The sequence below is a fragment of the Aptenodytes patagonicus genome, chromosome 13 (genome assembly GCF_965638725.1).
Source record: "Aptenodytes patagonicus chromosome 13, bAptPat1.pri.cur, whole genome shotgun sequence".
Lineage (NCBI taxonomy): Eukaryota > Metazoa > Chordata > Aves > Sphenisciformes > Spheniscidae > Aptenodytes > Aptenodytes patagonicus.
Window position 1 is genome coordinate 16,780,137 of NC_134961.1, and position 24,495 is coordinate 16,804,631.

The 24,495-nt window shown below is 41.6% G+C and overlaps 1 protein-coding gene across 2 annotated transcripts; it reads left to right on the forward strand.

Annotated features, from left to right (window-relative positions):
* The first annotated feature begins 561 nt into the window (after positions 1-561).
* EMP2 (epithelial membrane protein 2) lies at positions 562-24,495 on the forward strand. 2 transcript variants are annotated; one of them, XM_076350533.1, is made up of 5 exons: positions 562-761; positions 16,654-16,765; positions 19,514-19,607; positions 20,986-21,132; positions 21,718-24,495. In XM_076350533.1, the coding sequence occupies exons 2-5, from the start codon at positions 16,688-16,690 to the stop codon at positions 21,900-21,902; spliced, it is 504 nt and encodes a 167-aa protein (XP_076206648.1). In that variant the 5' UTR covers positions 562-761; positions 16,654-16,687; the 3' UTR covers positions 21,903-24,495. The 2 variants fall into 2 exon arrangements, with proteins under 2 accessions (XP_076206648.1, XP_076206649.1); XM_076350534.1 differs by lacking the exon at positions 562-761 and adding an exon at positions 10,775-10,924.

The following is a 24,495-nucleotide window of genomic DNA, read 5'->3' on the forward strand; positions in this document are numbered from 1 at the left end:
CCCTGGGCCTCCCCCCCGTCCTCCCCGGGGAAAGCCCTCGCCCTGCCGCCGGACAGGCACCGTCCCTCCCGCCCCTTCCCTCGCCCTCGATGACGGGAGGCTGGCAGGCGTCTGGCGGGGCACCGCCGCCCCTCGCCGCGCGCGGCTCCCCGGGACGGGTGTGCTGAGGCGGTGGGGGGGGGGCCCGCCGCCTCACACACTCGGCTGCCGGGCACGGAGCGGTCGCTCCTGACAGAGCCATCGCCCGGCCCGCTCCCGCCTCAGCCAACGCCGCCGAGACGGAGGGCGGGGGCCGCCCGGAGAGCGGGACAGGCGCCCGCCCGGTGGCATCCCCTGCGGCCGGGGCTCAGCCCGCCCTGCCCGGGCGCCGCGACCCGGGGGCGCCGCCGGGGCAGCGCTCACGGGACGGGCCCCGGCCGCAGGGGTCGGCGGGCCGAGCGCCCCCGGGGAGGGCCGGGCGGCGGCGCGCTTGGATGCCCGCCCGCCGCGGAGTGGAAACGGGCGGGGAAAAGTTTCTCCCGTGCTCGCCCTCTCCCTCCCTCCCCGCGCGCAGGCACAGGCGCGCACACGCACTCGCACACCTCTGCCTTCGCAGGCGGCTGGGGGGCACTTTCGAAAATTATTTTCTTTCCACACCCAGCTCGCTTCTGACATCATTTCTGCAGGAGGGCGGGCGGGAGGCACCCGCCGCCGCCGCCGCCGCCAGACGGTCGCAGCCCGCGCGGAGTGCTGCCCGCCGGCCCCGCGCCCGCCCCGCGCCCGTGAGTAGCCTCGGCCGGGCGGGGGGCGCGGGGGCGAGCGGGGCGGGGGCCGGGGCCAGGGCCAGGGCCAGGGCCAGGGCCGCCGCGGGGGGAAGGGGGTTGCTTTGCCAACGAGGGGAGGAAGAAACCGCAAAAAAAGGCGGAAAAAATAAAAATCAAGGGTTTTGTTTACTACAAAACAAATTTTATTTCGGCGCCGCTGTGCCGAGCCGTCTCTCGGGGCTGGCGGGCTAGCTCTCACGCCGGCCGGGGAGCGCTGCCGCCGCCCCCGGCGAGCCGCGGCCCCCGTCCCGCTCCCTCGCCCCGGCCGGCCGGGGCGCTCCGGGCCGCGGGAGCCGGGCAGCGCGCTCGGCATCGGGGGTGGGGGGTGGGGGGAGCGGTACAGGGCGGGAGAACTGGGCTCATCGCAAGCGACTCAAAGGCTGGGCCAAACCAGCAGAAAGTTCGCGGTCTCCACAGGATAGTTCTTGGGGTTTTTTAATGTACTCTAAGCGGAGTTTGCGTATACGACAATAACAAAACGATTGTTTTTGGCAGCTGACCCCCCCTAGTGGAAGGAAAATGCATATAATTCAGTGCAGATTTCGGTTTATGAAGTTTTTGCCAGCGTTAAACGTTTTTCCACTTGAGTGGAAAACTACAGTTTTAATAAGCTAGTCTGTCTTTCTCACTGGTGTTTTTTTTCTGTCTGTAATGTGCAACTTATACCCGGGAGGTTATGTGCCAGATACCAGACGGACAGCTTTCAGTAACATGGGTTGCTTGTAATATTGAGTATTGAATTTTAGAGGTCAGCTCCTTGTTTGGACATCTCTAGGAAGAATGGTGCACCGCTGTCCTTTCCTCGGCAGACATACCCAGGGCTTGCTCCTGCTCACAGAATGCTGCCACCAAGAAACCTGCAGTTTGGCCTCTCCGTTAATTCCTTGGCAGAAATACTTTGTTCACATGGTGCAGGAAGGTCTTTTTTTTTTTCCAACACCTGGGAATAATATGTAAATGATCAGTAATTATTGCAGTTGAGCATCTTGGAAGTATCTTCTGACTTGATACAGGGCTGTGAAGAAACCCACTGAATAGCTGTAAAACACACACTAGATTTTCTTAGAGTTTTCTTTAGGAACTTTGGAAGTAAACAGCTATGGTTGGCTAATCTCCATCAAAAAAGAAAAAGTAGCACTTTCTCTTCACTTACTTTCAGACTCTGTACGTACAGTGCTGGTATGTTAACTATGTAAAATAAGTCTTCTTGCCTGCCCGAGCAGATGTTTTTTCTGTCAAATAAAATAGTCTGTAATGACTCTTCCATCCAGACCTGCTCTCTGATGTTGATTTTTGAAGGCTTTGCTGTCCAGGCAGGGTAGGGTAGTTCAGGTAGTTCAGAGCTGTGAGGCTGGGCTGCCAGGACTGAGATGGCAGGTGGCTGCAGAGGTGGATAGGCAGGAACCCACACAAATGGTGGGGGAGTACTGGACATGAGTTTCAGTGAGGGGAGAAAGGTGAATTGCAGCTTACTGGAGAGCGCAGCTACGTTTTAGTAAGAGAGTGTGTGACAAATTAAATGCCATGCTAAGGAATGCAGCTGGGGCATAGGTACCACAGCTGGTAAAATCAAAGTGGGAGTGGAAACAAAGGTATATGGAAAACATGTTCACCAGAAGCTGATGTGAGTTTAGTCAGTGTAAGATGTAAGGACTTGACCTTTGCTTTGAAGACATTGAAAGAAAGAACTCTTGCTATCCTCTGTATCCCTTTATGAACTTGTAGAATAAAGTTGGAGAATAGACTGTTGGGATACCTGGGGGAGGATTCATCCTGCATGCTGAATAAAGATGTGTACAGATTTTATCATGTCAGCTGCATGGCTGACATGGATGTTACCAGGTCAGCTGTCTGCCCAGCCAGGAAACCAGGAATTATTCTGCTGATGGCCGTCAACATTAACTCAAGGTGAAATGCAGTAATACCATGAAAACTCTTAGGAGGTGATCAGTTTCTTGTTAGTATGCTCATTTGGGAAGGAAAATGGTCTGTTAATATCATTTAAAATAAAAACAACATACTGTCAGTAGGCAAGACACTACTGGTGTTGTATTCTTTATTTGTGGTCTCTGGAAAGACTTCTATCCTAAGCACCCAAACAGTGTTGATTATGCTGTGGATCTGCCAGTGAGGAAAAACAGTGTATTCTATTTGCTTACACAGATTTAAAACCTTGTTAATAAAGGAAGTTGTTCAACAGACTGAGCAGGTCAAGACTGAAGGCTGCTGCAACGTCATTCTCTTAGACAAGGGTTCTGTCTCAATTCTTAGATGCTGTGGTTATTGTTTCTGGCCAGCATTGCTTAAAAGAAGTTAACATCTCTACCTTCATCTTACACCCGTTTTCAGTTAATGCGCTCTTCACACCCTGATTTATTAGCATCTCTCGCTTCACAGTTGCCTTGTGTCTTTCTCTTACTTCCATTGTCATGGCTTTTCTTTTGTTGTCTTGTTTGTCTCAAGGTTGTTTCCTATCTTGGGTTTGACGTTCCTACAATGATTAGAAGAATGTTGTACTGATGAGTCCCATACAGATATTTAGAGGAGCAAGACCTTCCTCCACTTCCGCTAAGTATATTAGTCATAGTCTGTCTCCTTTCATAATGCTGACTCCCTGTCCATTTAAAAATGAGGTGGATGGCAGCACAAGGAGACTCTTCCCTTTTCACCTCAGTGGTTTGTGTATATTTTAGTTTTCCACTTACACTTCATGTTCTGTTTGTGTCTTGAGCATCATGTAAGACATGACACCACCACATAAATCAGTACAAGAATGTATTTAATTAAAGAGATAAGTAGGTCTCTGGGGACAAGATCTTTTATATTGCTAGCTGGCAGAAGATGTACTTTCCAGGTCCTACTGCCATGTTCCTGTTGGAAGAAGACCCAGCAGAATGAGGCACTGTGTTATACAGGAACTAATAAGAAAGAGATTTACTCTGAAGAGATTTACTCTGAAGTGTACCAAACACTTTATATAAAATCCATGCGATACTTCAGCACAGCCAAATTTGAAAGTAGAAAGGAATGCACAGCTTTTATTGAAATCAGATTGGTCTCAGAGGGAAAGCAGGGGAAACATAAGCACAGCACTAAGGAATTCCATTCATGGAGCTGTTCAATGTTTGTTAGGGTTGGTTCGGTTTTTGGATGCTCAAAGCAAACCAGTGATGTTTGTGGTGGGGTCTCAGTCTTCGCTATTTTTGTTGAAAGCTTTACTATTTTAGAGAGAAGATAGTTTTGTAAAATATATCTCAATATGTCAGGTGATGCTCATGACTTCATTAGGAAGATAAGCATCTTAACTTTTAGAAAATAGAACTTGCTGGGTGGGATTTAAGAGAAAGCCTGATGGCCTGAATTCGTCCATCAAAGGAATTATTATTTCTTCACTGAATGGGGAAAATGTAATTACGCCTTTTTATTTTGCCTATGAAATTTCACGGGCAGGTTTAATGATGGTATGTGCATGCCAGGTGAAGCCTCATAATTTGGGTGTGACCTTAAAATACAACCCTCTGGCTGTGTAGAGATGTTCACAGGAGTCTGTAGGTGGGGCAGAAAGTGGACTGACTCAAATGCCCCTTAGAGATGGCTATAGGATATATATTTATGGTTTACTTCACTGATTCTTAAACACTATGCTGTGTTTGAAATTGCACAGGCCGCAAACAGCCAAGGTGGGCAGTATGAACACTCCCTCAGGTGTTTAATGCAGGTGTTAAGTGTCCTGAAATACATCAAAATTATGGCCTTCTTCCAGGCAGAAGGTGACCTTCCAAAGTCCCCAGATGTCCGTGCTGAGATGCATGTGCTGATGGTGGCCTCTGCAGCCAGTCTGCAGACTCATCTGGTCTCCAAGGCTGACAGTTCCCAATCCACAGAAGCAACAAAGCAGCCGCTTAATTCAAACGCAGAAACAAACCAAAGTCTAGAGACTGCAAGAAGAGTCTAATGTAGAGCTGGAGAGCCGGCTGAGCCTGCCCGTTTATTGCGTGCCAGCATGCTTGACGGGGCCTTTACCTGTCACTGTGGCTAGTACGAAGAGATGTGGCTCTGCAGTGACCCAAGCACTATATGGGCAGCCAGCCTGGTCGAGGTGGAGCCGTAGGGTAGAGCAAAGTTGACACAGGGAGTAGCAGGAGGTGACTGGGCTCCGTTTCCATAGAGCAGCCGGAGCGTAGAAGAATAGTGCAAATAGTGTGCGCAACTGTGCAATGAAACAAGTGCTAGAAATCCTTCTACCTGAACTGGTAAAGTTCACATGGCAGCCTTTAAGTTTTACTTCAATTGCACCAATTACAAATTAGAATGTAAAAATGAGATTCTGAAGGTAGGCTGAGTATTAAATCCAATCATATGCTACAGTATTGCTGTGAAACAAAATAGTAGTAGTTGTGGAAGAGTTTGCTCTTTTTATTTTATAGCCAACTGTTGCACTGTCAATAGAGATGTATTTTCACACTCTTGATAGATGATGTGTAAACTCTGAAATAACTAAAACCAAAATTTCTCAATACAGAGCTAGTTGAAGTCAAATCAAAACAAGCAGTTTGAAAATTTTACAACAGTGAATGTAACACATTTAATTGCTAGCAATTTCCATAGAGCATCTGCCAAAGTTAAAACAATATCAGCTTTCATTTCTACTGAATTAAACGCATTGCTTTCAATCTGGAAAGACAGACCTTTTCTGCCTTTGTTTGTTGGTTAATTAGGTGGAACAACATAAATCACTCGAGCTGTTCTGTTGTATCTGGACTAATCAGCAGCAGTCGGTATTCAGTAGAGCTCAGGGTCTGAGATTTGCTCTCAGAACTATATTAATGTCTAGAGTTAATGCTGCAGGTGTGCTTTTTTTTTCCTTTTCATTGGATCAGACTGAGGACATATTTAATCTGTCAACCTGATGAAAAGGTCTGGTATTATACTTGGTCTGTCCCTCCCTGCCCTGCTGAGGTATTGAACGGGGACAACCTCGACACCAAAATGTGGTCACACAGTGATTGAGCAGGGGTGAGGCCAGGCCACACCTCAGTTCAGTTATTTGCTTCAGAAGCAGGTTCCCAGGAGGCTTCTCATAGCTTGAATAGCTTATTGGTACACCCCCATGTCATTGTCCCAGCTCCATGAAACGGCTGTCTGATTCCCCGAGCCGGAGGCAGGGCTGTGCCAGCAGGCTGCAAAGAGCTTCGTGGTTCCTGACCACTGCTCTTGAGTGTTGGGAGGCAACGGTGGCCCTTAGGTCACCCTCAGAAAAGGGGGACAGGCCCCGCTCACTCTTCGTAGCTTTACCACCCACCTGAGAAATGAGTCCTCCCTTAAAGCTGATTGTGTGTCGTCAGTCCCATGTTCACAGCTTATATTACTCCGCTGTACGGATCAACAGTTGGCATTGCTCCCAGCATTACCTGAAATCTTTGAAAAACAGGAGAGAATTCAGCAGAGTGCCAGGGGCATGGGTATCATGCAAAAGCATGTTGCAAAACATACGGAGACCTCAAGGAAACTGTTGGGATAGCCTTCACAGGAGTGGAGAACTGGAGGGACCTCTCGGGTCACCAGGTCTACTGCCCTGCTAGCACCATCACTGGATCAGATGGTCCCTTTTTGTGGAGGTGGGTCTTTTTTTCCCGTGCTGTGGTGATTGTAAGGTTGTTCCAGAACCTGGCAGCTCTAAGAGTTAGAATTTCCATCCTAAATGTGCTCACACCTGATTTATAGCCATTTATTTTCATCTTTAGGTTAAACAGTTCTTTTTCCTTCCATGTGTTTGCCTTGACCTGCAAGCAAGTATATCCCCAGTCTGTCTTCATCTTTGAAAATGAACAGGTCAGAATGAGAAGTTCTTGCCTTGTTTAGCTTAGGAAAAAAAACTTTTAGTACTTTTAGACCAGCTTGATTGTTAGGAAGGTTTTATTGTGTACCACAACTTTGTTTATACTGAAGTGGTATCTGGTGCACAACTTAATGCAAACTGGCTGAACAGAGAGGATGCATTGAATGCCTGAAATGATGTGTGCTTTTTTTCAATTTCTAAGTGTACAATTAAGCTTTACCCATACATGCTTCAAGTTACAAACATTTTGTAACGTGTTTTGCAGATGCCTCTGTGAAAGCTGAAAGAATACATTTATGTTTTGTAAGAAACCAGAAACTACAGTATACAAACAGTTCCTTCTTTCAAATTACTGCTGGGTTTTCTCAAACTGTATGTGCCCTTTGAGAGCTGATCCCTTGAGCAGATTGCTTCCATGGGTTATCTTTCATTAAAGACCAGTTTTTGTTAGCGTTTTTCCAAAGGCACGTGACTCAGCATAAGCTGAAGGTGGATGAGCAGACGGTGCAGGGCACAAGCAACCACTATGATGGGAATTAGAGAGGAATTGTAACCATTTCAGGTGTTATTTTCAGGGAGCCTACCTTATACCACTGTGGGTTGTGTTGGGATTTAGAAGCAGACATAGAACAGGTTAAATCTGAGATTATGATTATCTAGTGTAAAAGTGCAGTTACAAGAAAAAGTGCTTAAGGGAAAAAGAAGAATATATAAAAGATTTACTTCTGAGGAAGATGCTGGTTTGTGCTGCTACAAGAGCACAAACGTCTTTCTGCTGAACACACAAAAACCTCTAAAGAGCAGTTATGAAAAGATAAAGGCTTAAAGACTATTGTTCAAATATGCCTGTAGTTGAGGGTCTGTTGGTGTAGGTAGCTGGCTTCTGTACCTGCTAAATTGTCTTCTCAGCATATAGTGGCTGTTACATTCTCTTCCAGGTTTTGCTGGAGTATTTGAATACATCTATCTTGAATCTTTTAAGCTTGAGGCTATTTTTTAGGATTTTCAGGTAAGACATGACAAGGCTCATTTTCCCTGTAAGTGCCACTTCCCCACCCTGTGACAGGGCATTGTGTTCGTGTTTTCCCGTAGGTCCTGCCTGTTTTCTTCTGCTCAGTCTTCCCACAAAGGCTTCATGGCAGAGTGACTTCCTTCTGCAGTGCGCACAGTAGGGCTATAGTGAAAGGAGTGGTAGGGCAAGTCTAAACCCAGTCCGAACTTGTTTGCAAATAAATGACTGACAGAGTTACAGAAGTGGCAGCAACGCTGGCATCCCTAGGTCAAAACTTTATTAAAAGCATTCCTAAGAAATTAGAAACATCAGCTGCTTTGGGTCTCAGTACTCAAAGCTAGCACTTTGCATTTTTGCTGCAATTTTTTTCTTGTTTTTGGTTGGATACATATGGGATAGCAGGGTTATAATTTCGCAAACTTTGGAGTTCTGGCTTAATAGCATAGATCTATGAGGAGGACAGGGTGAGAAGGAACGGAGGAAGTCCAGGGAAGATCTGCCAGGCCTAACTGTAAGCACGATCTGTTCTACTTTTGGTAAGTAGGTAGGGTTTCTGAGGGGGAGCTAAGATTTAGTGTTTATGAAATAGATTCAGAAAGAGGTGACAGGGTTCTTCAGTATCCCCTCACACATAGGTGATAGGTAGGCCAAGAACATGAGCTTGTTCACTGTAAGTTTACTATTGTTCAGGCAGTCCCACACAGTACCAATAGGATGGACAAACACCCAACCGCCATAATAACAAAAGGCTTTATTAAGCTGTAGGTGCACATTTATATTAATCTTGGTGCACACAAAAAGCAGACCTCAGGGCTTTCATTGCAAGGCAAGATTTTCTGAAAGAAGCTGGATAAAAACTAGGTCAAATCTTGACAGTTTGTCTCCAAGCCCCTGTATTTCACTATCAAAATACAACAAGCAGACTGCTTTAATTGTGCTGGAGGTTGCTAGCTCTTAACACAGCCTGCTGCAAGGGCACCAACAAGCCTAGATCTGGCAGAATGACCCTACTTTCATTTTCTGCCATTGAGTTAAAAAAGCATAAATGTAATTCAAATAGAGCTCTAGAAAATACTGTGAATTAATTTTTGCTGTCTTGAATTTTTTTTGCCTACATACAGTGATTGTGTGGAGCGAACATTGTTTCATTTTCTTCTGATTTCCTTGCTTTGTGATGAAGGACTTTGAAAAGCAGCTGGAAGTGTAAGTGAGAAGGTCTCTTCCTTCCACATAAAATAGATAGCACAAAGAGCTACAGCTTGAGTGTGTTCTCAATTAACTGATTGCTCGTAACAAAAAGAGCTGATGGTGTCTGTGCCATCTAGGGACTGACAGGACACTTAGCCCTCTTGATTCCAAGTCCAGCATCAAGCAGGGGCCTGAAATTTTATTTCTTGAAGAGCGTATATTGTTCTTCATGCTTAGCTTCATACCAGGAAAAAATTGGGTGGGAGCCTGTCTGCTGCATAGACTGTTAGTCTTAATTTGCACTTCTCTCCCAGGTTCCCATTCAATATTGTAGAGGTCTAGTCAGAGCAAGCAGCACTTCTTGGAGGTTTGCTAGCTGGCTAAAGAGATCACTGGTTGAAAGAGAACGTTTCTGTATTGACTGTTAGCTCTGTAATACCTGAGTATGAAAACAGGTCAGAATTTGAATCTACAGCTGAACATGAAGAATAGGTCAGCTAGGGTCCAGTTCTATGATATATACAATTCCCTGAAAACAGAGAATATGTGAGCACAAATACAGAGACTTCCACATCTGTTGGTGGACCTATATTTTTAATTACTGAATTACACTATAAATAAGACTTTAATAAAAGAGAAAACTCATTTTCTGTGTAGTTTGTACACCTGTGAGCTCTAACAGTAGCAGCTCACTTCATGCACCAGAGAACTATCAATATGTTTTTCAGGGATTACTGGCAGCAAAACCTTTGCATGCTGTTTATAAATCTGCATGTGATGTTAGCTTCAAGATTAGCACTCCTGTCCTATGAAATGTTTAAAGGCTGGTTCCTTAAAGTAAGGCTCCCAAGTCATCATCTAAATTTGAACTTGATTGCTTTAGTTGTATTTTCTTTTCTTTTCCAATATGCATTGGTGACACAGGAAAAAATAAGAAAGAAAGGTACAAGGATGTGCTTATCCTTTCCAGACTTCTCCTTGCATGATGGAAGGATTCTTCTGTAGCTGACATGGAAAGGATCCAAATGTGTCACAGCTGGGGTATGTGCACAGCAACACACAGGGGTGTGCAGAGACACAGGACAGGGAGGACGGGCTGCTGCGCTGGGCTCCTGTGTCAGGACAGCCTTGCATCTCGGGCATGTGGCCAGGTTAACCCTGCAGCAACAAAAAATGACAGGTGATCCAATGGAAATTACTGAAAGGATGGATTAATGTACAGATACCACAGACTGTGAATAGGGTCAGAGCAATAGTCAGCTTGGAGAACACTGAAAGGGCAAAGTGTAGGAAGAAAGTATAAGAGTTTGGATATTATCTGCCTCGTTTTAAGGAATATCACTCAGTAAATTATATATTGTAATGTTGGTGTTCCCAATTGTTAAATTAACTCAGGCAGAAGGAGTAATGAAATTGGAGTGAGTTGTTTCAACTGGTATAATTATTCCCTTGGTGTTAAATTTCCTGATTTTCTTGTCCTTTATGTTGTTTGATATTTAGGCATTAGAGGATTGTTGAAATCCTCAAAGCTTTTGCTAGTTTGGGAGAAACTCTGCTGTCTGAACTTACTTCACTTTTGGTTCCAGTTCTGAGAATCACACAAGAAAAACAGAACTCTTCATATCTGGTAAAAGGAAAAAAAAAAAAAGAATAAAAAGAAAAAAGTTAACAGTATCACTCTGTTCCTTATAAACCAGGGAATTTTATGCAAGTTCAGAGACAATGGTACAGGCAAAACATGAGCCAACTCCTGCGTTCTCTGTCATGAGACACCATGAGATGTGGCACAAGAACGCTGAGCAGAACGAGGTGATTATCATGTAAATCCAAACATCTTATGATGCATCACAAGATGACAGACTTCTCATGCCACCAGTGTATAAGCTTTTTCTTCTAATTTCACATATGCAGACATAATTATAGCACCGAGGGACAGAAGAATTGATCATTTAAGAAGGCTTGCTTTGATTCAGTTTTACACCAGTGACCTCAAGAAAGTTCAGCTGAATCGAATGCTTATTGATGGCCCGAAGACCTGCTGTTCTAGTTGCAATGAACAAATCTCAGTGCAGAAAGCTGCAGGTATGGTAACTTGTTTAGCAGGATCCTCTACCCCTTCTTTTGGGTGTGTCTTTTCAGCACACTAAAAGCGGGTGATGAGCAGTCTGCACGCTTCAGCCTTGGTCTGTACAGAGCAGGAGCTGTTCTGTGGTGTTTTCACTGTGTTTCTAGGAGTATAAACCAGGATTGTCTGTGTTAAGATTTTCTTCATACATGGACTCAGATGAAGATGATAAAAAAACTGACTTGATCTCACGAAGTGAGGGCAGCAGGCAACCTTGTAGGATAAGCTTTAGCCTTCTCAATGCAAATGAGCACAGGATAAACATACTGTACTATGTACATGTTTCTCTGGTTGCAAAAATCAAATATGCACAAACATGAGAAGTAGTCTGGCAGCAGAATTTAACCGCATGGGAAGAAATGAAAGCATGGGTTGCGGAGATGACATCTGGAGTGGAAAGTAGTGATAAACCTTCTGCTAACAACTGTCAAAGACAGAGTTTTCCTTTTTGCTTGCTTGCTTGCTTGCTGTACTAAACAGCAGAAAAAATTCAAATAGGCATGTTTCTTTGTAATGCTGGACATTAAAGATAAACTTTATCTTAAAGATAAACTAAGGCTTTTTTTGTGGGGGGTGTGGAGTTTGACATAGGGAGGCGATCCGGTTTTGTAACGTGTTTGCTTACTACAGTACAGAAATGTTGGGAACCCTGGACTGGATACTTTTTTTTACTGTGCAGTTCTGTGGTTGTTGTACTGTTTTATCTTGTAAAAAGGTACTTGCCTCTGCATGTCTAGAAGATGATAGCAGAGGCCCTTCTTAGCCACCCCTTGTAAAGCACATCAGGCGCTCATAACGAAAGTGCAAATTACTGCTTCCAGTAGTCTGTATTACTGAAAAGATTAAAGAAAAGTGTGACTGCTACATTATCCTCCCTGTGCAAAATAAGGTAGCACTGGAGTATTACCCAGAAACAGTTCTTCCACACTAATTGAAAAAATCTTTGTTGTTAATATAACTGGCCTTCTGTTTTCAATGTGTTTTGTGTAAGTGTCCTGCAACTTAACAGCATTTGTGGGAAACCCTACTACCACAGCAAATCTGGATGTGTTCAGTAGGTTTCTCATAACTTACTCTTTCTGCATTGAGTCTGCACTTCTAACTCAGCTGTACCTGCACATTTCTGCCTTGCAACATACTTTGTAAAGTGGTATTACATGGTGAGGCTTGCAATTGAAGAATTCATGTTGACATCCAATGTCATTCTTACTATAGCCCCGAAACCTGTTTTTAATGTCAAGTGATGAGCTAAGTCAAATTTTATGTTCTCTTTTGAGAGATTTGCTGGAGATTAGTACAGGGAGGTTCCTGAAATAGCTACATATTGACAGGAGGGTGGAGCTGGAAGGGGCCTCTGGAAGTCTCCAGTCCAGACTCCTGCTCCAAGTGGGGAGTTATTTCAGGATGCTCTGGGCCTTGCTTCAGTCAAGTTATGAAGATGTCCAAGAATGGAGATCCCACAGTCTTTTGGGCCCTGTTCCAGTGCTTAATCATGCTCATTGAATATAATTAATACATTTTTCACAATTGGAATATTCCTTGTTGTAACTTGTGACTGTTGCCTCTAGTCTTTTCATCGTGTACTTCTGAGAAGAGTGGCTCCATCATCTCTATTAAAAGACAACTGTAGTGTATCCAAAAAGCTTTTCTTGTGTCTGTGTGTGTGTGTAAAAACTATTAAAAGAATTCCAGCCACTTTGGGGAATGATGAATAATACCTGCTGCATCATCCCAGTCTTCATCTTAATACTTAAAAATTATAAACACCCTGACTTGAGAGCATAGTGCATATTACTTCAAATGATAGAAAGTAAAAAATGACTCTGCCCAGGAAGCTTTTTTTGATCAATACAAATAGTCTTACCTATAATCAAGAGCCTAAAACAGAAGAGCTGAGCAATGGTTCATTTAAGAGCAAGACTCCTGTAAGAGCAAGAAACCTTTTCATAGCAGCATGTATTAGCACTGATAATAGGGCAGTGCTTCCAAAGCTGCAAAACAGCAATGGAAAAAAATACTACAGAATCCCCTATCACATCACACATTGATACCAAAGTTTTACTTGAAGAGTCTGATCATTTCTATGCATCTTCTTAATATAGTTGTTTGCAGATTCTTGTTCAGTGCAATAGTACAAAGTACTAGCGTCCCAAATTTATGTGATTTAAAAATGCATTTTCAGTTCTTATTAACAACCCCTTTTAAGCAGTATGTTCTTGTGGCTGCATACATTAAATGTAAGAGATGATAGGACTTTAACCTAAATTGCTGGTTGTTCTGTTGAGCAGAATTAGTTCAGCCAGGTTAAACAGTAGTGCTAGCTTATTTGTTCTTGCAAGTACCCTCCATTTCAAAGAGCGAGGCAAAAGCTGCTGCCAGGTGGCATGCTGTTGGTTTGGCAAGCTTTGGCAGAGGTTTCAGCTGCTGCTAAAACAACCGGGAACAATTGTGAACCTGAAGAGAGCCCTTGAGAAACAGTTAACGTTGAATAAGAAACAAAGAGGACTACAGCTAGTATGTGGAATAGGATGTTACCGAAGTGTTTGGTCAGTAACAAATTATTAAAGTAAGAATTCGGAATGTTAATGCAAACAGTGTTCTCTGAAATTCTCCATGTGAAAACAAAACTGCATCCTTCCCTTGCTCATAGAGAGAGGAAAGGAGCTGCCTGTTGCTAGGAGAGGTACCCAGGCAGGCTGTCCTCAGAGGATCGGGGAAGGAAGAGCTTCTTGCTGAGGGATTGGAAGGATCTTGAGTCCACAAAATAAACTTTTAAATTCCAGCAGTGTCTGGAGTGGAGGAGGACTGGTTGCTAATAGTCTCCCCTGAGAGGTGAAGTCCAGAATTTCTGCCTCGAGAGGGATGCAGATACTGTAGGAGCTTCTGCATCATTGCTGGCTGCATCTTAGAAGAAGGGAGCTGCTCTTTGCTTCCTGCGCACAGATCAGGGTTTAGCTGGAAGACCCTCCTCCCCTCATTACTCCTTGCGCAGGCTGTGATGAACCAGAGGCACTCCTTGGTCTCCACAGGAATAGAAAGTTGCTAGGCGTGATTGAAGTCCACAGATCTTTTGGTGCACTTCTGGGATCCCTGCTCAGGTGTGACAGATTGGGTAACAAGTTCTTGTTGTCTTTTCCTGGTATTGATTACTTGGAATCGGTCTGTCTCCTTCCTTTCCCCCAGCGTATTTAATTCCCATATCTGTGTATAGTTGTTGTAGCACTGTGTGCACAGAAGTTGTAGTGGCTCATGAAAGGAGCCATTGCCAGCAAGTCAGTAGGAAGTATCTGAAAATGGCTGTTACGAAGGTTCTTCAGAACAGAAACTTCAAACTATTGTTACTGTCCTTTATTTTTTTGTAAAGACAAACCAAAAAGCTCTTTATTTTAATCTTGGCTTTATTTGGGTAAAACATAAAATGTTTTCTCCTCATCACCCATACATGTTTATCCATCCTGTTGGAAACACTTCTGTTTATGGCTGAAAGCAGTACAACAAAAACATTCACTTGATTGAAGATTAAGTGGATTTTTTTGTGCTGGCAAGTCTTGATTTTGCAAGATTGGTTTTAATTAGGTTACATTTTTCTGTCTCTCTTACTTTATGATGCTTCATGTAATAAGATGAAATTGTATTGTTATTCTTAAAATAATACTGAGTACAATTTGATTCTCTCTCCTTATATGGCAGATGACTTGCATTATTGTCTGCTTAGATACCATCTGTGCAACAAATGAAACTCAGAAAAAAACCCAACCACAAGACGAGAGTGCTGTGTGAAGACTGGTACATTTCACAATGAAAATATTTTGATGTGGCATTATACAAAACCACAAAATGTCTTTTCCTTCTTCCTTCCTTTCATTCAAGAAGGGCTTGATAGAGAGCCATGAATGACATTTCTAGAAGCAGAACTAGATTCAGACGATCTTGAGTCATACAGCAGAATCGGCTCTTTGGAGGAAATTACCACTTCTGTTCTTTGTTGTGGCTGAGACGGCAAAGTTTAACAGTGAGAAAATGGGAAGGTCTAAAAACTTGAGTAGCTGCTTTCCTTATTTTAGGATTTGACTTAGCTTTCCCATACAGTCATTCCAATTAGATACGGATATAAGGTTATCCGATCAATTTTCATTTTCTCAAAAGCACTCTAATAGTTCAGCTTTGTGCTTGTTATAATGCTGTACTGCAGTGAAATGCTATACTGCGGTGTAGATGTGAAGGATTAGTCTGGAACTTCTAGTCTCTATTCAGGATGTTCATATGCTGTCTGTTATCTTTTTGTTAAAGTTTTGCAGAGTAGTTGTATTTTGGCCTGATGAGAATGCCAGTGGAGCTGCTTTAAAAATGCTGTCAAAGTAGTCCTTTTATTTGGTTAAATTCTCCGTGTGGTTCGTGATTCTAGTAAATGGCAGGAGGGGAGAGAGGGTTAGACATGAAAAAAATCATGGAAGTCTTAAAAAAACCCCTAACTGCCTTTTCTTTGCTGTGTTACGTAAGTGGGATCATTTGACATAGGAGAATGTGTCCAAAGCAAAGGAAGTGGAGAAACATGCATTAATGTACTGATGGGTGATAACGTGCAGATAATGCTAGAGAACGGTGCACATTCAATGCAAAGAAAATACCAGCAAGACTGCAGATTCCTTATAGAATATAGCATATATTAATTGGCAAGCATTTTTACACAAGAAGAAAAAGATATACCAAGCAATTGTACATTTCTATGTATTAGTAACAGTAGTTTTCCCTAACCTATTTGTTACGTGGCCACAGATTTCCTGGGGATTTCAGTTCAGATAAAGTTTGTGGTTCCTTTGTACATAAGAATTTTTTTTTTTTCATTTGAGATGTGAAATGGTAATAAATGGGTTAGGTAAGGTATGAAGGTAAGCGGTTGACTATAGAGGGCATTAAGTGACTGAACGTTACATAACTAACTGGATTATTACATGACTAATGGGTTTATTCAACCCTACCAGTCAGGGCAATATATTGGAGAAAGTGGTAGCCTTAAGTCATTCGTCAATGGATAAAACTTGTAACTATATGAACAAAGGGCAACCTATATGGAACCTAAGGTACAACATAGCTGTTACTAAATGTAGGAGGTAGTTCTTGATGCACTTAATTTTGTTCTACAAGCATCCTTTTGAAATCTGTGTTTCTTCCTACTTTGAAAGCATGGCTGAAACAAGACCTTACCAAAGCCAGTGGAAATTCTAGCATCACATGCAAATGAGGCTGTAATTTGAAAAGTACTCCTCTGAAAGTCAACATGAAGGAGTGTTTTATATCCTTGCTGGAGAAGCACATCGAAAGAAACTTCTCTATGTGTTTACCCACTGCAGCCATCCCACTGGCAGGTTGCAAAATGCACCTCTTGTCTTCATTTCAAGTTGTGATTCATTTAACACCAGTGATGCTAGTTACGTGTCACATATAACAAACAGAAAGCTGTTATGCTGATGTAAAGTCTGATTATGTGAAATCTTTTATCTCTAGAGAAAGAATGTGTGCTGTGGACTCAAACTGCATGCGCCGTTCCTGAATCTAATAGCACCTTGCTCTGAAATACACTTCGCGCTGACCTTGACTACTCACAGCCACAGTGAAATAGCATAATGACAGGTGGATCAGTTAACAGCTTTTAAAGACTGATCATATATGCTTTCATTTTTAACAGATTTATCTCAGACTAAAGCCTCCACAGATCAAGGATGTTGATTCTTCTGGCTTTCATTATTGTGTTTCACATAACCTCAGCAGCACTGCTGTTCATCTCAACTATTGACAATGTAAGTGTCATTTCTTCTGTTTTTCTCTCAAACACACAGGTGTTTCTTTGCTTCATAAAAATGAAGTTTTTCTTCTCTAGTTGTCTTCAACTTGCTTACTGAAAGCACGTAACTTTGTTAGGCACACTGCTCTGCTTATACCTTTTTGTAACAAAAATGCCTGGAATATGCATATTGCTGGTATACCTGGATAAGACTGTACCAGTACATGCCATACATTTGTATGGCATCATGTTGTAAGCCCACGTTACACAGCTAATCTTCTCCCCGTGAGATACTTGGCCAGAGAGTATATTTAGAAATACTACCATGCTTGCAGGGTGGAGCTGTGGGACTTGGTTCAGCTAGATATGAGGGAAAGGCGGGGGGGGAATCTATCGTCCTTTTGTGTCAAGTACGTGAAGTCAAATAGCTCATGACTGATGCGTGGGGGTAATTTCAGTCAAGGTATGCTTTGCCTCAGAAGTGGTTGTCCAAGATGCCCAGTTAAATCATGAAAGAGACACCATGAATTTATGTTTCCATTCAGTTATGCAGTTTCAGCAGAAAATTTTAGAATAATTTATGTTGCATTCTTTTCAAATTTCCTTTTTATTTTTGTGGCCAGAAAGAATTTACCTTCCAGTATTTACATCTAGCTCTTAATTGAATTTTCCTCTTTCCGAAACAGCCCACTGTCCTGATTGGTACTCTTAACTGTGCACTGGAGTCTTTCTTTCTCTAATAGGTTCAGTGTATGTACAGGCTTTTAGGATTAAAAAAATGGTCTGCTGAAAAGACTTTACTGCACTCAGTGAAGCCAGTTTGAATCCCATAGTCTGTTCCAAGACTATGCACCAAGTGAAATGATGTGTTACCCACAACTTTTTATTGCAAAATTGTACAAACTCGGATGTTATCTTTCAGTCAGCTGATTTGTTCCATTGAAATAGGTCATTAATTGAGCACTAAAGCAGGTTATCTTACCCTGCTCCTTTGAATATTTAGAAAGCTAGGACAGTGGACAAAGCTACTTATTCTCAGTTCAGATCTGCTGCATACAAATCAAATTATTACAGAAATAAACCCCCATGCACTGTTTTGTGTCATTAGCTACTTTTAAACAATTATGAACTTAAACTGTGTGTCGTGGTTTAATCTCAGTCAGCAATTAAGCACCACGCAGCCGCTCGCTCACTCCCCCCCACCCGGTGGGATGGGGGAGAGAATTGGAAGAGCACAAGTTAGAAAGACTCGTGGGTTGAGATAAAAACAGTTTAATAATTGAAATAAAATGATAATAATAATATGATAATAATAATAATAATACACAAAACAAGTGATGCACAGCACAATTGCTCACCACCCGCTGACCGATGCCCAGCCAGTCCCCGAGCAGCGGCCCCCCCGGCCAGCTTTTCCCAGTTTATGTACTGAGCATGACGTCACATGGTATGGAATGTCCCTTTGGCCAGTTTGGCTGTGCCCCCTCCCAGCTTCTTGTGCACCTCCAGCCTCCTCAGTCAGTAGAGCATGGGAAGCTGAAAAGTCCTTGGCTAGTGTAAGCATTACCTAGCAACAACTAAAACACCGGTGTGTTATCAACTTTGTTCTCATCCTAAATCCAAAACACTGTACCAGCTACTAGAAAGGAAATTAACTCTATCCCTGCCGAAACCAGGACACTGTGTAACCACCTTCTATTGGATTTTATCATCTTCAGAGGCTTTCTATAGCCATGAAGATAACTCTGAAAGGATTATATAGTGCTTAGAGCTGAAAAATGATATATTGAACTTGGACTGCAAAATCCAAATGAATGGCATCCTGAGAAAGTAACGCTTTTTCTTAAAACACTGCGTTACTATTACACATATGCCTACTATCATAACATATTATAGTTTTTATTACAGTATTGTTTGCAAAGCTGCACAGTAAGCTATGAGGTTTCTGGAATGTCTATTTAAGCAGCAGATGCTACCAGGAGTCATATTTAAAAGTCGTATTTTTCCAACTCTCGTCAAAACAAAGGCCTGGATAGCTATTGGAACGGGAATGGGTTTCCTGAGGAAATGCCACTTGTGTGGGGTGCTCGCAGCATTTCCCAGGCTACCGTAAAAATCTGTTCAGTCACTGTAGTACTATTTTGCATTAAATGTTAAAACATCAAAACAGAAATACCACAGGAGGATCTTATTTGTTGCTAGCCACTTCCAGTCAGATGCCATTGTGTACATATTGCATTTGCACATGGACAGCACAGCTACGTTAAGTTGAGATTAATTCGATTCAGTGTCAGGAACCAGAAAATTTATAAAGGGCTTCTGTTTCATAGATGTATACCCTGCTATTTCCTGCAGACTAAAAAATGCTGTGCCTTTAAAGAGTTGTGCATCCTAAACAGGGTCTGGATGAACAAAGCTTGCCTAGGTATCTTAAGGAGTGAGCAATCACTGACTATCCAAAATTTCTGCCCGAACAGTGGAAAATCCCTTGTGCTTTGGGATGTTTAAGATTGCCATCTATTCCCTTTTCCACTTCACACAGCTCTAAAATGAAAATGACATGTGAATAATGATATACCCTTTATTCCAAAATGCCATTAGATCTCAAATTTAGTTTGAACGGTTAATTATCTAAATGAACAGAAATTTGTTGCAGCTGGTGTATCTGATCAGGAGACACTTGGACAACTAAGGAGTTTTGTGGGGCTTTTTTGTTTTTTTGGTTTTTTTTTTCCTGTAAGAGCCCTTTACTTTTATTTTGCAGGCCTGGTGGGTAGGAGATAATTTTTCTACAGATGTCTGGAGAACGTGTGCCACAAATACTAGCACCTGTACGGCTATTACCGATCAATTCAGAGGTATGTGTCTCTCCATGCCTATGTCTCAGTCCCTTTAGCAGGAGATCTGGTGAAATTGCTACGAAATTTGCAGGGGCAATAATATATTTTTTCAAAAAGCTGCATGCTCTAACTACTCTGGCCTTCTAAAGACTTTAATACTGGCTTTTCATTTTGGAAAAGCAAACTGTTCCAACAGTTTCTGTAAGAGGAAAACGGAACTGTCAGGTGCACTTGAAAGCCCAGTGCAAGAGAGTGAACACAAACAACTAACAAGGAGTGCTAAAGAGTTCTTAAAAAATTAGATCAGGTTAAACCAGTGAAGTAATCTGAAAGTGTGGCTGAAGTGATAGAATTTGCCTCAGAATTGAACTTTAACTTCCAAAGAAGAACCTAAAAATACTGGCTGCGTACAGGGATGGGGGAAAAAAGTGGAAGTCAGAACGCAAGCTGAAATTTTAACAAAGTGGACTTAATATACAGCACAGCCTAACATCCTGCTTTACAAAAAATAAAAAAATCCTCAAATGTTACATTTACTTTATTTCTATACTTTCAATCTTTGCGTATATTAAAGAGGTAGATGATTTGAAGAGCCATGTATCCATAAAGTAACTTTGCTTTCCAAGCATCAGGTTGGTCTAGAGCATATCTATGCTGCAGTGAGAGGATCCATTACGCGCAGGTGTATCTAAGCTAACACGAATATAACGAATTTGCATTTGATGTCTGTGTTACTATGCATTCATTGAAATTAGGTACCCGAACTAGCTAGACCATGAGTAGCTCAGGCACATCTGCTGTTCACAGACCTACTAACTGCAGTGCAGCTATGCTAGAGGAGAGGTGCTGTAAGGAGGTTATGTAGCTTAGCTTGGCCATATTATTGCAGCAGTTATACAAAGAAGCTACATGTAGTTACAAATTTATTGGTTACTTTAGCTCCTAGTTATAGGGAAGTAATCGACAGGGTGAAAAACCTTAGTCAAAGGAATCTTTTGTGCCGAGCGTGGCTGTGCTGTCTGGTTACATCTTACCGGATGGAGCTGTCTCCAGGTCTGGTGAGAGGCTCGGGGCTGCACTTGTAAGCCATTTGGGACACCTGGCAGTTTCACTGTGCTTTTAGTACGTAGATGGTAGCAAAGGATGTGGTGTGGGAGAAATAGTCTCTTCAGTATTTTTATTCAGTTTTATGAAAAGCTTTTAGAAGTCCTTAAACCACTGGCTGTATTAATTCCAAGGAAGCAGAGAAGAACCACCCTAGGCGAGGCATGCACAACTGGTTTGCTGTATCTGCTGAACTCCTGCTTACAGAACATAGCTCTGCCCCTCTCCTCATTGCAGGAGTAGGCAAAGAGAGAAACTGTATTTTTAATCAAGGCTGCTTTTGTTTTTGCAGAATATCAATCAGTTCAGGCTGTTCAGGCCACCATGATCCTATCTACTATTTTCTGTTGTGTGGCATTTCTGGTTTTCATTCTTCAACTCTTCCGTCTAAAGCAAGGAGAAAGATTTGTGTTAACCTCTATTATCCAGCTCCTGTCATGTGAGTGATTTTTCAAGACTTGTGACTTTAATGATGTTTATGTGAAAGTAGGAAAGGGAAGGGGAAAAAGGTTTCAAAAAGAATGAGCTGCATGAGAAATGCGTAGGGCTCTTGAGGTCATAGCTTATCCTTCATATTTGTTTAAACAGTGAACTGCTCCATTCTGTACTATTTAGGCAGTTAAAACATGGATGACATCACTGCTCAGAATAAAGTCATTTAAACTTTGAAGGGAAAGAATCTGAGTTTCTGAACTGCTTGAACAAATTAAGTAACTCTGTAATTGTTACAGGCAGGTACTGCCTTAATTTTTTGTTAGTCTTTAAAACTATCCAGATGTTTAGAATCATTTTGTGTTCATTGCAAATGACATAAATACACAACAGGACTTCAAATTTAGTCCATGCCAAAGAAACTGAAAACGTGTCCTGAAATGCTCCCAGATTAGTTTGAGGATGGAAGATGAGTGTCTGCAAAAAAAGGACATTGGTGGAAGCAGCTGACAGAAGAGAGACAGTGAATAGTTGTTATGCATATTGATAACATTTTAAGATGCTAAACTTTACTATTTTCTTCCTCCTCCAGGTCTGTGTGTTATGATTGCAGCTTCCATTTATACAGATAGGCACGAAGAACTACACAAGAGCCATGAATATAGCATTGAAGTTTCTAAAGGCCGATACGGCTATTCCTTCGTCTTAGCCTGGATTGCATTTGCCTTTACTCTGATCAGTGGTGTTATGTACCTAGTACTAAGGAAGCGTAAATAAATGTCAGCAGCTAGTTATTTCTGTCACTACAGTACAAAACCAAATTCCAGTAACCATTTTGTATATAATCATTTACATGGTTTTGTAGTAAAGGTATTGTTTCTCTAAGAATGTAGTGTGTTCTTGATATGAAACAGAATAAAAAATAATGGCAGGTTTAATGGAATGCCAGGCACCTACAGGTCAGGGATCTGAGCAGGACAGAGCCAAGTTGTTTCTTTTACATATTTCATCATCATAAATGGTTTCCCTTTACTAGACATTAACAGTTTGTTCCTGGCCTCTAGTAGATTACAAATAAAGCCCGTGCAAATTAATTTGTAAGCAATGTGCTAACTATATTCCTGGACCAGATGTATCCCTTTGGGAAGGGATGAATATAGGGGGAGTAAAAAATAAGGCCCAGACCACAGTGGATAAAGGGAACCATTACAAAAGCCCAAAGCTGCACTCAGTGCGTCTGTTCTGGCAGAGGACTAGTGTTCTGCTATTTATAATGTGCAGTAAGTGTCATCAAGCTTTTATTAAAACCACTTGCTTTGCAGAAGTAAACAACTCCTTTTTGTACTCCAGCAAATGATTCTCTTGATTCTCTTTCACATTTAATTTAAGCATACAGAGCCTTTGGCGGGAGAATTTATCAGCAAATTCACTGCACAACTTGGGACTGGAATAGTCTGAGCAGTAAGAAATACCCCACTCGAGTCCTATATCCCTTTATTTTTGCATTGTGCATAGTCTTTCTGGAAGGAAGAAAAGGAAAAAAAAAGCATTACCTTGCCTACATCTGCAAATTTCTAAGCAAATTAGTGATCAAGCAATGCCAAATTTAGGTTTTTACAGCCAAACTCAACATGTTTATTACACTGGGCTTTTATTATATAGTGGTTTCATGGCTAAGACATCATTTACAAAAGCATTCCCTGAGTCTGCCCATTAGGAAATTTGCCTTTAAAAAATTCATTCTAAACTCCTCTGTGGATTTTACTTGAAGTAAACACTCCTACTAAATAAATCAGAGTGTAATTACTATGCTTATGAATTCCAGGATAGTTTTTCAGAAAAAATGACTTGGTGATTTTTATTTTTCAATAATTTTGTGAGATAAATCTGTACTGTAATACCAGGCTTAACTGCTCAGCAGTGCAATACTGGCTTTGGCTGATGGTGATTTTGGAGCTGGGAGATCAGTGTGGAGAGTGAATGAAGTGGCTTTTTCTGGTTAGTCACAGCTTTGATGCTTAAATATAGATTTGACTTTGTAAAAGCACTAACCATGTATTTATTTCAGTATATTCACTACAGCTGGCCCAATACACAGGCAATAAAAAAGTAAATAGGTTTTGAATGAGCTTTTACACTTAATGTAGAACAAATCTGTTATTACAAAGTAGTGCAGCTCTACTAAAGTCAGTACTTACTGCAATTATACATCAGCTGATGGTCTGACCCATTCCTTCCAATAATTCATCCTTGATTGCTCACAAAGTAAATGTTCAGGTGCATAACTATATAGGAACTGTCTCCAACATGAGTAATAGGTCATATAGTTCCATCTCCATTCCTTGAACATCCTAAAATGCTTTGGCATGTACTACTTGTCTTTTGGGAGCAAAGAAAGCCCAACAAGACTCTTAGGAAATTAGACGAGTAAGCAGGACAACACATTAAAAGTAATAATAATAGTAAAAAACCCAAATCAGTCTGAACAAAATGCATTCTCACCCGTCTAGTGTGATGCTAGTATTTTGTCAGTTTTTTTTTTTTCTCTTAGTGGGAATGCTCTGAATTTCAAGAATTATTACCCTACTTTTTAAAAAAGTGTTTCTACAGTTTGCTGAATACATTTCAGATTCAAAACCTGAATTTTGCTAGCAAGCAAAATTTGTTTTAAATAAGCAGATGCAGGTTTAAGGTTGAAAGCAGATAGACTATTAGCTAGGCATTTTGCTAGTTTTATTCAAACATGAAATAGTAAGGGAATTCTTAAGCAAATATGGATTAAAACTATCTTATATCTAGATGACAGTCCTGTAAAATTGTAAGTTAAGCTGTTATGCCACTGACTTGAAGAGATGATTCTTCAGGTTCTTGCCTTGATAATGCTCGGGTCATTTCTTGAGCAAATATTTAAAATAAAGATGAATATATACATGAACACACAGCTTAATTCCACAGTAAAAGAGCTGTCCCTTTAATTAAAAGTAAAAAGCATGCACACCACGGTGTACAAACAGCAGCATACGCATGATGCCACATAGAACAGAACAGATGGGAATGCTCTGCATACCAAGAAAACAAATGCCAAAACAGTTTGAGCTAGAGTTCTAACAGGACAAACATATTTTAGGATATTCTTTCTACCTGATATGCCTTTAAAATATACCATTTTCTATGCTCTATATATTCTGAAACTGTACATGAAAATAAAGTTAAAACAAATTCTTGTACTGTAATAGCAAGCTCGATACATTTAGCAATCTGACCTTGTCTTTAAGCTTGGGATATATTTACACAATGTTGGATGAGAAATAGCTGAGTATTTGTGTGAACAGGTAAAATTAAATTCTTCCTGCCTGTACTAGAACCACAA